The sequence below is a fragment of the Erythrolamprus reginae genome, chromosome 2, assembly GCF_031021105.1.
Source record: "Erythrolamprus reginae isolate rEryReg1 chromosome 2, rEryReg1.hap1, whole genome shotgun sequence".
In the NCBI taxonomy this organism is placed as follows: Eukaryota; Metazoa; Chordata; class Lepidosauria; order Squamata; family Dipsadidae; genus Erythrolamprus; species Erythrolamprus reginae.
The window spans coordinates 37,932,768-37,945,783 of NC_091951.1; the positions used below are offsets into that span (position 1 = coordinate 37,932,768).

The window sequence follows — 13,016 nt, forward strand, 5'->3', positions numbered from 1 at the left end:
CCTTTTCTTCTTCTGCCTTCCTTCCTCCTTCCCTCCCTCTCACACTTTCCTTCGTTCCTTCCTTCCCTCTCCCCCCTTCCTTCCTTTCTCCCTCCCTCTCACACTTTCCTTCCTTCCCTCCCTCCTTCCTCCCTCACCTTCCCTTTTCTTCCTCTTCCCTCTTCCTTCCTTCCTCCCCTCCCTCTCACTTTCCTTCCTTCCTTCCCATCGTCTCCCTCCTCCTTCCTTCCTTTCTTCATCCCTCTCACACTTTCCTTCCTTCCCACTCTCTCTCCTTCCTTCCTTCTTTCCTTCTTTCCTTTCTTCCTCCCTCTTACCCTTCCTTTTCTTCTTCTGTCTTCCTTCCTCCCTCTCACGTTTTCCTTCATTCCTTCCCTCCCTCTCTCCTTCCTTCCTTTCTCCCTCCCTCTCACACTTTCCTTCCTTCCCTCCCTCCTTCCTCCCTCTCTTTCCCTTTTCTTCCTCTTCCTTCCTTCCTTCCTATAACCCATCCTTTTCTTCCTCTTCTGCCTTCCTTCCTTCCCTCCCTCCCTCCTTCCTTCCTCCCCCTCCCTTTCCTTCTTCTGCTTTCCTCCTACCTTCCTTCCTTCCCTCCTCTTCTTCCGCTTTCACAATCCCACTTTCAGCCTCGACCTCCCATATTGTTGGCGGCCACCAGATGGACCTCCGCCCAGGCGGAGAAGGCGCAGCCAACTCTGGCGGCAAAGCTCAAGGCGAGGGTCGGAGGAGGTGGAGGCGGCGGCCTTGCTCCCCTCCCGCCACCCTCAGCCGCCCCTGCGCCGCCCGGCAGCCTCCAGCAGGGGCTGCGGTTGTGGAAAACCGAAAGTGAGCGGTGAGGGCGGGGGCTGTCGGGAAAGGGAAGGCGTCGGCAGGAAGGGTGTGTGTCGTGTGCGCGTGTGTGTGCCTGTTTTGAGCAGAACAAGGCGGCGGGTCCTGGGAAGGCAGGTAGGGCCCGGGCGTCGGGGGGGGTCGGGAGGGGAAGGGGGGGTCGTGCGCCAACCACTAGCGGGCGGAGGAAAAGCGGCTAATTTTAAGATTGCACACCACCAAGTGTCCCTCGTCTTGCAAAATAATTGCAAATAATTATAATAATAAGGCCTTCTGTTTCCTTTTTCTCTGACTGTGTCTTCAGCGGAATTATAGCACAATTAAACCCGTCGAGGGGCCAATAAACCCCTAGGAATGAAAAGCTTCATGGAAACAGAAGACTGACGGCAGAAAAAGACCTCACGGTCCATCTAGTCTGCCCTTATACTGTTTCTTGTATTTTATCTTAGAATGGATCTATGTTTATCCAGGCATGTTTAAAACTCAGTTACTGTGGATTTACCAACCACGTCTTCATATTACTGTAAAAAAAAAGCTTCAATATTACCATTAGAAAATTTCCACTCTTAACAGGATGTAGCTGTCATTCTCCAGCGTGGAGATTTTTCCTGGATTTATCTATCTCCCTCTTTGGAGGGTGTGGGTGCTTATTTTGAATTAACTCGCTAGTCCTCATGATCTGCCAGCCTTTAGAAAAGCTCACAGCTCTCATTTTGATGCAAACACCCCGGGGGCTGCCTAATGAATGATATATTTCTGTGAAAAATGGCTCCCAAGTTCTTGGGTTGGGTTTTGCCAGAGGGAGGGAGGAAAAATATTGCCTCTGCCATGATTGACGGACTTTGAAGAAATATTTAGCCGGAAGCAAGACTAGATGGGGACCTGTAGGTGGCAATTAAAAGGGATGAATAAGGGGTAATTAGGTAGAATTAGCAATAGCGTTGATTATTGATTGATCAATTGATTGACTGACTGACTGATTGATTGATTGATTGATTGATTGATTGATTGATTGATTGGACTTTTATGCCGCCCCTCTCCAATGACTCGGGCTGGCTCACAACATATACATACCGGTAGTTTAGACTTCTATACTGCTTTATAGTGCTTTACAGCCCTTCTAAGCGGTTTACAGAAAGCATATTGCCCTCAACAATCTGGGTCCTCATTTTACCAACCTTGGAAGGATGGAAGGCTGAGCCAACCTTGAGCCTACTGAGATTCGATCTGCCAAACTGCTGGCAGCTGGTGATCGGCAGAAGTAGCTTGCAGTACTGCACTCTAACCACTGCACCACCAAAACTCTTAGCACTACAGTACTGTACTTAGAATTAGCACCATTGAGCATTGAAATGCTCTGCTTGGTGCCGGATGATATCCAGCTACTAGTTTATATACAGTACCATATGTATATGCCCCTTTTCATATTGACCAATCCAAAGTCAATATCCAATAAAAGTTCACCAGCCTACTGTCCCGTCCTATTATCTTTCCTATATTTCCTATATTTTTATTTATTTTATTTATTCATTTGTCAATACACAATACTGTACATATAGAAGAGAATAGACATGAAGTAATATATATAAAGATAATATGTAAAAATAGAGGAGAAGATATATGAAAGGAAGAAAATATATATAATATATGAGATAAAGGAAAGACAATTGGACAGGGGACGAAAGGCACACTAGTGCACTTATGTACGCCCCTTACTGACCTCTTAGGAACATGGAGAGGTCAATCGTGGATAGTCTAAGGGAGAAATGTTGGGGGTTAGGTGTTGACACTATTGAGTCAGGTAATGAGTTCCATGCTACGACAACTCGATTGTTAAAGTCATATTTTTTATAGTCAAGTTTGGAGCGATTAATATTAAGTTTGAATCTGTTGCGTGCTCTTGTGTTATTGTGGTTCAAGCTGAAGTAGTCGTTGACCGGCAGGACGTTGCAGCATATGATCTTGTGGGCAATACTTAAATCATGTTTAGGCGCCGTAGTTCTAAGCTTTCTAGACCCAGGATTGTTAGTCTATGTTCGTAGGGTATTCTGTTTCGAGTGGAGGAGTGAAGGGCTCTTCTGGTGAAATATCTTTGGATGTTTTCAAGGGTGTTGATGTCTGAGATGTGGTATGGGTTCCAGACAGATGAGCTGTATTCAAGGATGGGTCTGGCAAAAGTTTTGTAGGCTCTTGTGAGTAGTGTGAGATTGCCGGAGCAAAAGCTACGTAGGATTATTTATATCTTCTCTTCTATACCTATATCTTTTTCTGCTATTGTCTCATAGTTATATTTCACTCCTTTATTTTTTCCTCTATTCCCCCTTTAATATATTCTACCTGATTATATCCTCTATAAGCCTCATTGTGTATTATTGTGTATTGGACAAAACAAACAAATAAATATCCAAGCATCTCCACCATCTAAGGAGACTTTGGCAACTAAGGAAACTCAAGCATGGCTCACAAATTCTGGGAGCTGAGATCCCAAAATCTTAAAAGGTGACAAATTTGGAGATCCCAGCAATAGAGGTTTAGGAGCAACAGACAAACTCTGATCCACTCAAGGTTTTCTTTGCTCATTTTTTGCTTTTTTAATTAAAAAAAATGGTTATTTCAGCTCTCAGGATTCCAGAGACACGCCTAAGCAGCAGAAGGCAAAAGTTGCCAGATTGGTGATCTATAAGGAGGTTCTCCTGATTAGGTGCCTTTCAGGTGTGTTGGAGTTTGTGATCTCCATCTTTTAACTTCCATCTTCAGTTCATGTGGAAACTGTGGGAGTGGACCTAGCACATCTGGAGAGCATCAGGTTAAGGAAGGTGCTGTTTGACTGTTCATAGAAACAAGTTGCTTCGTTTGGAGGACCAGGACTTCCCAATATTGACAACTTCCAGATGTGTGGACTATGTGACATTCCAAGAGATGGAATCCATATACCTGTATTTTTCAGAGTATACAGGGTGCAATGTCGGTTGGCGGGCCCCAGGGAAAGAGCCTTCTCTGTGGCGGCCCCGACTCTCTGGAACCAACTCCCCCCAGAGATTAGAACTGCCCCTACTCTCCCTGCCTTCCATAAACTCCTTAAAACCCATCTTTGCCATCAGGCATGGGGGAACTGAAACACCTCCCCCGGGCATGTACAATTTATGCATAGTATGTTTGTGTGTGTGCTTGTTAGTAAATGGGTTCTTTTTAAACTTTTTTAAATATTTTAAATTTATTTGGATTTGTTACGATTGTTATATTTTGCTGTGAGCCGCCCCGAGTCCACGGAGAGGGGCGGCATACAAATCTAAAAAATAAATAAATAAATAAATAAATAAATTCCAAAAGTAATTCAATTTTTTAAAGTAATTTATTGAAAATATTTGCACAAACACTTAAAATTCTTCAAAGTACTGTCCTTGGACCTCTACACATTTTTTCCAGCGACTCTGCCATAACCAGTACATGCCCTGGAAGGCATCTTCGGGGACCTCTCGCAAGGTCTTCATCATGGCTGATTGGATCTCTTCTATGGACGAGAAAGGCGCCTGGCCACAACGCGCTACGAGTCTGCGAGTTCCTGGCCAAACACCAGGTGCCAACGCTGCCCCACACCCTCTATAGTCCTGATGTTATCCCAGCAGACTTCTTTTTGTTCCCAGCCCTGAAAGGAACCCATTTTTCATCCATAGAAGAGATCCAATCAGCTGTGACAAAGACCTTGCGAGATGTCCCTGAAGACCGCCTTCCAGGGCGCGTACCGGTCATGGCAGAGTTGCTGGAAAAAATGTGTAGAGGCCCAAGGACAGTACTTTGAAGAATTTTAACTGTTTGTGCAAATCTGTTCAATAAATTACTTTTTAAAAAAATAATTGCATTACTTTTGGAACACACCCTGTAAGACACATTCTTTTACCCCAAAATGAGGGTGAAAATTTGGATGCGTCTCATGCACCAAATGTTTATAAACCTGGGTACGTCTTATACACACAATAGAGGAACCGGAAATGTAGGAAATAAGAGCAACAAAGAGGATTAGGGGACTGGAGGCTAGAACATAATGAAGAACGGTTGCAGGAACTGGGTATGTCTAGTTTAATGAAAAGAAGGACTAGGGGAGACATGATAGCAGTGTTCCAATATCTCAGGGGCTGCCACAGAGAAGAGGGAGTCAACTGATTCTCCAAAGCGCCAGAGGGTAGAACAGGAAGCAATGGGTGAAAACTAAACAAGGAGAGAATCAACTTAGAACTAAGGAGAAATTTCCTGACAGAACAATTAAACAGTGAAATAGCTTGGCTTCAGAAGTTATGGGTGCTCCAACACTGGAGATTTTTGAAAGATTAGACAACCATTTGTCTGAAATGATACAAGGTCTCCTGCTTGAGCAGAGGGTTGGACTAGAAGACCCCCACTCTGCTCTTCTGAAACCCCAGTTTCCTGTTCTTTTCCAGACTCTCTAGACGTCAAGATGTTCTTTACCTGTGGCCCCAATGAAGCCATGGTTGTCTCAGGTAAGTGCTCCATTTCCTATTGCTCTTTCTTAGTTTTATGATCCAATCGGATCAGCCTTCAAGGCTGGCCACAAAATGTGGAAGTACAGTGGTACCTCTACTTAAGAACTTAATTCGTTCTGTGACCAGGTTCTTAAGTAGAAAAGTTTGTAAGTAGAAGCAATTTTTCCCGTAGGAATCAATGTAAAAGCAAATAATAGGTGCAAAACCCTTTTGGAAAGAAATAAAAGCTTGGAATTTGGATGGGAAGAGGAGGAGGACAGTCACTGCTGAAAGAAGAAGGGGAGGTGAGGGGAGTAAAAAAAATCCAAAACTTTAAGGCTTAAAAAAAAGGGGGAGGACTCTGAGGCGGCGAGGAGGAGCATGCGCCTCCCATACACCCGGTTCGAGGCTGCCTCCCATACACTGTGCCAGAGAGAGAAACCCAGGCGGGCAAGAGGGGGGAACCTCCCGCTCCTTTGACCGAAAGGCGGCAGCAGCTGCTGCTGCTTGCTTCCTCTTCCTTCCCATGCTGAAGGGCTTCCCTCTCCTCTCGCTCACTCGCTTTGTAGCCGGCGCCTTTCCTTCACTGTGGTGACTCCTCGGTTTGACTGAAGCCAAGTTAATCCAGCCAGGGTGAAGCGCCCCCTTTTGCCGTTCCACGCCCAGACTGCTCCGGGAGGCAACCTGGCGCCGGGTGTACGGGAGACAGCGTGAGGGAGTCACTACAGCGATGTGGTTTATTCCCTCACCAAGCACCCAGAGAAAGGAAAACGCTCCGTTCGCTCTGGACGGCCAAAGCCTCCTTAAGCGCCAGAAAAAGCCCGAGATGGCCAGGATTAAAGGGGGAATGGTAGGAAACTGGCCGGGCCTTCCTGCCGCTCTCAAATTTCCTGGTAATTTTTTCCGGGCTTGGGTACTTAAGTAAAAAATTGTTCTTAAGAAGAGGCAAAAAAAATCTTGAACACCCGGTTCTTATCTAAAAAAATTCTTAAGTAGAGGCGTTCTTAGGTAGAGGTACCACTGTATGTCTTTGTTCAAGCTAGCGGTGATTTCTTTCAGATTGCTCTGGTTGCAGAATGCATGGGTCACTTCGTACATTCAGGCATCTTTGGGGCTGTTCGGGTGAAGCTGGCTTTTTAGGATTTCATTTGGAGACACCGTTTGTTCCTCTTTTTTTAACTATTCAGTGCTTTTATTTTCACAAGTGGGTTTCTTCCATCAAGGGCTGTTCCCCCCTGGTTGTGCCAGCTTCCCTTTTTCCTGACAATCACATTTTGGCTACACATGCAAAGCCATTAAAGCACAGCCATTAAAGCACATAGGGTCGAGCACAGCAGTGGGCTATGAGCCAGAACACTAAATTGCGCTCGCCGCTACGGCTTGTAAGTTCTTGCGGGACCAGCGCAATTTTGATGTTGCCCCTGTGGAGGAAGCAAAATCGCGCACAGAACTGCAGGTGCACTCGTGTTTTGCCGAGGTTTTTTTGCTTCCGCGCATGCTGAAACACGGACGCACCTGCAGAAAAAACGCAGCTGCTTTAAAGAGTTATTGGAAGAGTGTTAACAATGATGACCTAACGTTTTCGAAAGTAGATTTTTGGAACAGAATGTTGTGGTCTGCCAGCGGCCAGCAGAGCTGGCAGTAGATTTGGACAGTGAGGAGGTTGGGAAGAAACATGGGCTAGTCCTGGAGTCTGGGGAAGGCTTTGACGAGTGCTCTGCATCAGAGACAGAGAGGGGGCCAGGGCTGTCTGACAGTTATCAGTTGCCATTGGAGTCATATATCAGTGAGGCAAACAAACATCTGGAGCCTGTTCCCAGTGTGCACATGTGCAGAGCTAAGGAACAAGGGTTAACTTGGGAGTAAGGCCACAGGTGAACCATAGGAAATAAAAGAGGAGAGAAAGGGAATGGGGAGTTTGCAGGAGACAATTAGTTCACCTAATTGGTTCATTGTCAAGGAAGGATAGATAGATAGATAGATAGATAGATAGATAGATAGATAGATAGATAGATAGATAGATAGATAGATAGATAGATAGATAGATTTTTTTATTGGCCAAGTGTGATTGGAGACACAAGGAATTTGTCTTGGTGCATATGCTCTCAGCGTACATAAAATAAAATATACATTTGTCAAGAATCATGTGGTACAACACTTAATGATTGTCATAGGGGTCAAATAAGCAATGAAGAAGCAATATTAATAAAAATCTTAGGATATAAGCAACAAGTGACAGTCATACAGTCAACATGGGAGGAAATGGGTGATAGGAATGATGAGAAAAACTAGTAGAATAGAAGTGCAGATTTAGTAGAAAGTCTGACAGTGTTGAGGGAATTATTTGTTTAGTAGAGTGATGGCGTTCGGGGAAAAACTGTTCTTGTGTCTAGTTGTCTTGGTGTGCAGTGCTCTGTAGCGACGTTTTGAGGGTAGGAGTTGAAACAATTTGTGTCCAGGGTGTGAGGGGTCAGTAAATATTTTCCCCGCCCTCTTTTTGACTCGTGCAGTATACAGGTCCTCAATGGAAGGCGGGTTGGCAGCCATTGTTTTTTCTACAGTTCTGATTATCCTCTGAAGTCTGTGTCGGTCTTGTTGGGTTGCAGCACCAAACCAGACGGTTATAGAGGTGCAGATGACAGACTCAGTGATTCCTCTGGAATGTGCAAAGTGATCTCTGAGTTGTCAAAGGTGGACATAAAATAAGGAAACGTGGACTCCCAGCTGATAGCCCAGATATATGAGTAATGGTTCAGTCGTACAAGCCAGATATATTAAAGTGTATAAAATATTATTTACTTTGACAAATATCTTAGTCAAGTTGAACAGTGCTAGTCATACACAGTTAAATCAGTCAATAACTCTTGATACATATAAACAGGGATGGGCTGCTGCCCGGAAGGGGGGGTAGTGAAAATGGAGCTCCACCCCAGAGCACCTAATTTGCACTGAACTTTTTGTTGAAAGAAAATGCAGGGCGTCCTGCATAAGCCACGCCCACAGTGTTGTAGTAAAACTTTTGGTAGCCCTTCACTGCATGCATATACAATACTATAAGCCTTACTTGTTCAGCTTACAGTTACATAAACCAGCATTTAACACACAGTTCCTACTACAGCAATCACAGGGAAAATAACAGAAATAGCAGAGAGAGCGAGAGAATCACACTTCTGGCTCCCTCTTAAAGCTAACTCTTCAAGCTATAGTTTTTCAATATATTTAAGCATACATTGTTAGTTTGCTTTATATATTGCCAAACCCAACCAGTTATGTACATAGTACTAACATTCATGACTCTCAGTGACCAAGTTTTGAAGATCTCAGCCTGGCAGCTCTCTCCAAGCCAGATAAGGTCTGTAACTGTAAATTTACTCTTGCAAGACTTTGCTGGATGTGAATGAGAAGAATTCACAGTACTTAATAAAAAAGGTTTTTTGTTGGCACAACGAGTCTTATTCGTGGTTTGTGGTATCCTAGGTTGGAACACAAAAGCCAAAGTGTCCTTTAGAATAGTTTCCATAGGGCAGTGATGGCGAACCTATGGCATGCCCAGGTTCGCCTGGTGCAACAGTTGCGGCCCTACTTGGACAGGGAGTCACTGCTCACAGTCGCTCATGCCCTCATCACCTCGAGGTTCGATTACTGCAATGCTCTCAACATGGGTCTACCTTTGAAAAGTGTTCGGAAACTTCAGATCGTGCAGAATGCGGCCGCGAGAGTCATCGTGGGGCTTCCCAGATTCGCCCACGTTTCTACAACACTCCGTGGTCTGCACTGGCTGCCGATCAGTTTCCGGTCACAATTCAAAGACCTTTAAAGCCCTACATGGCATTGGGCCAGAATACCTCCGGAACCGCCTTCTACTGCACGAATCCCAGCGGCCGATAAGGTCCCACAGAGTTGGCCTTCTCCGGGTCCCGTTGATCAAACAATGTCATTTGGGGAGCCCCAAGGGAAGAGCCTTCTCTGTGGCGGCCCCGGCCCTCTGGAACCAACTCCCCCCAGAAATTAGAACAGCCCCCACCCCCCTTGTCTTTCGCCAGTTACTCAAGACCCACCTGTATCGCCAGGCATGGGGGAACTAAGACATCTCCCCCAGGCTTTTTATATTTCATGTTTGGTATATATGTGCTGTATGGTTTTTAATTGTTGGGGTTTTTATATATTTTTTATTATTAGATTTGTCCCATTGTTACACTGTTTCTTATTACTGTTGTGAGCCACCCCGAGTCTTCGGAGAGGGGCGGCATAGAAATCTAATTAATAATAATAATAATAATAATAATAATAATAATAATAATAATAATAATAATGGGTACCACAGGTGGCACGCAGAGCCAATATCTGCTGGCACACGAACTGTTGCCGTGACTCAGCCTCAATGGGCATGTGTGTGCGAGCCAGCTGATTTTTAGTTTGCACAGAAGCTCTGGGAGGGCGTTTTTGACTTCCAGAGAGCTTCTGGGGGGTGCGGAAGGTGTTTTTACCCTCCCCCAATCCAGGGAAGCTTTTGGATCCTGGGGAGGGTGAAACATAAATCTACTGGGCCCACCAGAAGTTGGGAAACAGGCTATTTTCAGCCTCCAGAGAGCCTCCGGGGGTTGGGGGAAGTTGTTTCCGCCCTCCCCAGGCATTGAATTATGGGTATGGGCACTCATGCATGTGCAATAGTGTGCACCCACACTCTTTCAGCACCCGGGGGGGGGGGGGAGTTCGCCATCACTGCAATCTGTAACAAAATCATGCCCTATTGCAGTGTTTCCCAACCTTGGCCACTTGAAGATATTTGGACTTCAACTCCCAGAATTCCCCAGCCAGCGAATGCTGGCTGGGGATTTCTGGGAGTTGAAGTCCAGATATCTTCAAGTTACCAAGGTTGGGTAACACTGCCCTATTGGATAATCTTGCTCACCAATCCCCATGCTTCTTTTTCGAATACAGGGAGTCGTTGACTTACAAAAGGGACCAGAATTCTCATTGCTAAGCAAGGGTGTTCTTTTTATGACATTTTTTTTGCCACGGTTATTTAGCAAATCTGGCGTCTCTCATTGACTTTGCTGGTTGGAAGCTGTCTAGGTTTGATTGACTGGGCTGATCGAGGGATCGTGTTGTCCTGGGTAGATTCTGCACTGTTTAAATATCTCTTTCCCCAGGTTTCTGCCGCAGCCCTCCGGTGATGATCGCCGGCGGGCGGGTTTTTGTGATACCGTGCGTACAACAGATCCAGAGGTAAGTCTTTAGGTGGAGGCTCTATTTAACAGGTTATAATAGAGTTGGAAGGGACCTTGTAGGTCATCTAGGTCAACCCCTCCACTCAAGCAGGAGAGATCTGTATAGTCTGGAGGACAGAAGGGAAAGGGGGGCCATGATCGAAACATTTAAATGTGTTAAGGTTCAGGAGGGAAGTGTTTTAGTAGGAAAGTGAACACAAGAACAAGGGGACACAATCTGAAGTTAGTTGGGGGAAAGATCAAAAGCAACGTGAGAAAATATTATTTTACTGAAAGAATAGTAGAGGCTTGGAACAAACTTCCAGCAGACGTGGTTGGTAAATCCACAGTAACTTTATTTAACCCTTTAACGTATTTAAATGTTTCGATCACGTCCCCCCTTTCCCTTCTGTCCTCCAGACTATACAGATTGAGTTCATTAAGTCTTTCCTGATAGGTTTTATTTATTTATTTATTCATTCATTCGTTCATTCATTCATTCATTCATTCAATTTTTATGCCGCCCTTCTCCTTAGACTCAGGGCGGCTTACAACATGTTAGCAATAGCACTTTTTAACACAGCTAGGCTATTGCCCCCACAATCCGCGTCCTCATTTTACCCACCTTGGAAGGATGGAAGGCTGAGTCAACCTTGAGCCGGTGATGAGATTTGAACCGCTGACCTTCAGATCTACAAGTCAGCTTCAGTGGCCTGCAGTACAGCACTCTACCTGCTGCGCCACCCCGGCTCTTATGCTTAAGACCTTCCACCATTTTTGTAGCCCGTCTTTGGACCCGTTCAATTTTGTCAATATCTTTTTGTAGGTGAGGTCTCCAGAACTGAACACAGTTCACCAAAGTTTTCTTTTAAAGCCTATCGTCTTTGAAATATTTTAAGATATCCAGGATCTCATCAAAGTTGGACCAGTCTTTTTAACTGAGCAATGGTATCCTGTTGGTTTCGTTTCAGTTGCCCATCCAAGTGCTAACTAGGGCTGACCCTGCTTAAGTTTCCGAGATCAGCCAGGGTTGGTAGGATGCTGAGGTATTCAACCACGTTGGCATCCTTCAAACATTAACCTTATAGGATGCTCTGGCTTACAAGTGGAATACAAGTTTGCCCTATTTGCCCTCATTGAGATAATTGATAGAAATACAGTGGTACCTCGGTACTCGAACGCTTTGGTTCTCGTACATTTCAGATACCGAACAAAATTTTCGGCAAAAATTTGCTTCGGTATCTGAACAAAAATTCGGATACCGAACAGCCACAGAAAATTTTGTTTATTATCCGAAATGCTACAAGATCTGAGGGGACGGAGTGAGACGGAATGGGAGTCGGAATCCGACACGCCCATCCTGGCCGCCCTCTAAACAGCCTCCCAGTCTCTAATCTAAGCGCTCCAAGCTGTAGGAAGGGTGGGGGCGGCTGCAATACCGGTAGTTTCGGGGGGGGGGCTCCTTTCCTCAGTGGTTCGTCTTCTTCCCTTTAAGCAGCTACACTAACTTTCTCCTTCGCGACGGCGGCTTTCCTTCGAGCAGCAGCAGCGCCGGGAACGTCAGCGGCTTCCCTTTCTCATGTGACGTTCCCAGCGCTGCTGCTGCTCGAAGGAAAGCCGCCACCGCCGTCGCCACCGCCGGGAAGGAGAAAGTTGGTGTAGCTGCTTAAAGGGAAGAAGACAAACCACTGAGGAAAGGAGCCCCCCCCCCCGAAACTGCCGGTATTGCAGCTGCCCCCACCCTTATTACAGCTTGGAGTGCTTAAACCTCAGATCTTTATCCCATAGGAAATGAAGGCAATAGGGGCTGGAAACCAATTAAACCCATTTCCATTATTTCCTATGGGATAAATTAATTTGGTACTCGATCAAATCGGTTCTCGACCACACTTCTGGAAAGAATTGTGGTCGAGAACCGAGGTACCACTGTATAGGGTGTCACTTCATGGATGTGGGGCTTAGATGTGTTTTAACCTTTTTTTCTTTCCACTCTTACAGGATCTCACTTAACACTCTGACCCTGAATGTGAAGAGTGAGAAAGTTTACACCCGACATGGGGTCCCCATTTCAGTCACTGGCATCGCACAGGTAATATTTTTTATTCGGCAGGATATCGTGGGGATATCAAAATACCTGAAGGCAGGGCAAGAGTCTACGGAGAGGGGCGGCATACAAATCAAACAAACAAACAAACAAAAAAACAAATAAATAAATGAATAAATAAATAAGAAGCAATGGATGGAAACTAATTGTTCTGTCGGGCTCTCTGGTAGACTCCTCCCAAAAATTCACACGTACAAATTTCAGACACACACACGTTTGAAAATTCAAAACAATGTTCTTTATAATGAAAATTCACTTAAACTAAGCCCTCTTTTGGTATAGCAAAGAGCATTGGTCTCCAAACAAACTGGTAATTTGTACAAGTCCCTTATCAGTTCTGTGATACTTAGCTTGCAGCTGAGAGGTAATTCACAGTCCTTTCACAAAGTGAAACAC

General features: G+C 45.2%; 1 protein-coding gene and 1 long non-coding RNA gene across 6 annotated transcripts in view; one reads left to right on the forward strand and one right to left on the reverse strand.

Annotated features, from left to right (window-relative positions):
* The window catches only part of LOC139160204 (uncharacterized), a 16,282-nt gene extending 15,473 nt beyond the window's left edge, over positions 1 to 809 (reverse strand). The window contains exon 1 of the long non-coding RNA XR_011557900.1: positions 579 to 809. This is a non-coding gene — a long non-coding RNA (uncharacterized lncRNA). The remainder of the gene's footprint in view (positions 1 to 578) is intronic.
* The window catches only part of FLOT1 (flotillin 1), a 37,942-nt gene continuing 25,657 nt past the window's right edge, over positions 732 to 13,016 (forward strand). Inside the window, exons 1-4 of one of the 5 annotated variants that reach the window (XM_070737834.1) lie at positions 732 to 832; positions 5,265 to 5,324; positions 10,460 to 10,535; positions 12,515 to 12,605. In XM_070737834.1, coding sequence (XP_070593935.1) covers positions 5,282 to 5,324; positions 10,460 to 10,535; positions 12,515 to 12,605 — 210 coding nt within the window. In that variant the 5' untranslated portion in view covers positions 732 to 832; positions 5,265 to 5,281. The other 4 variants (XM_070737831.1, XM_070737833.1, XM_070737832.1 and 1 more) reach the window with 4 other exon arrangements.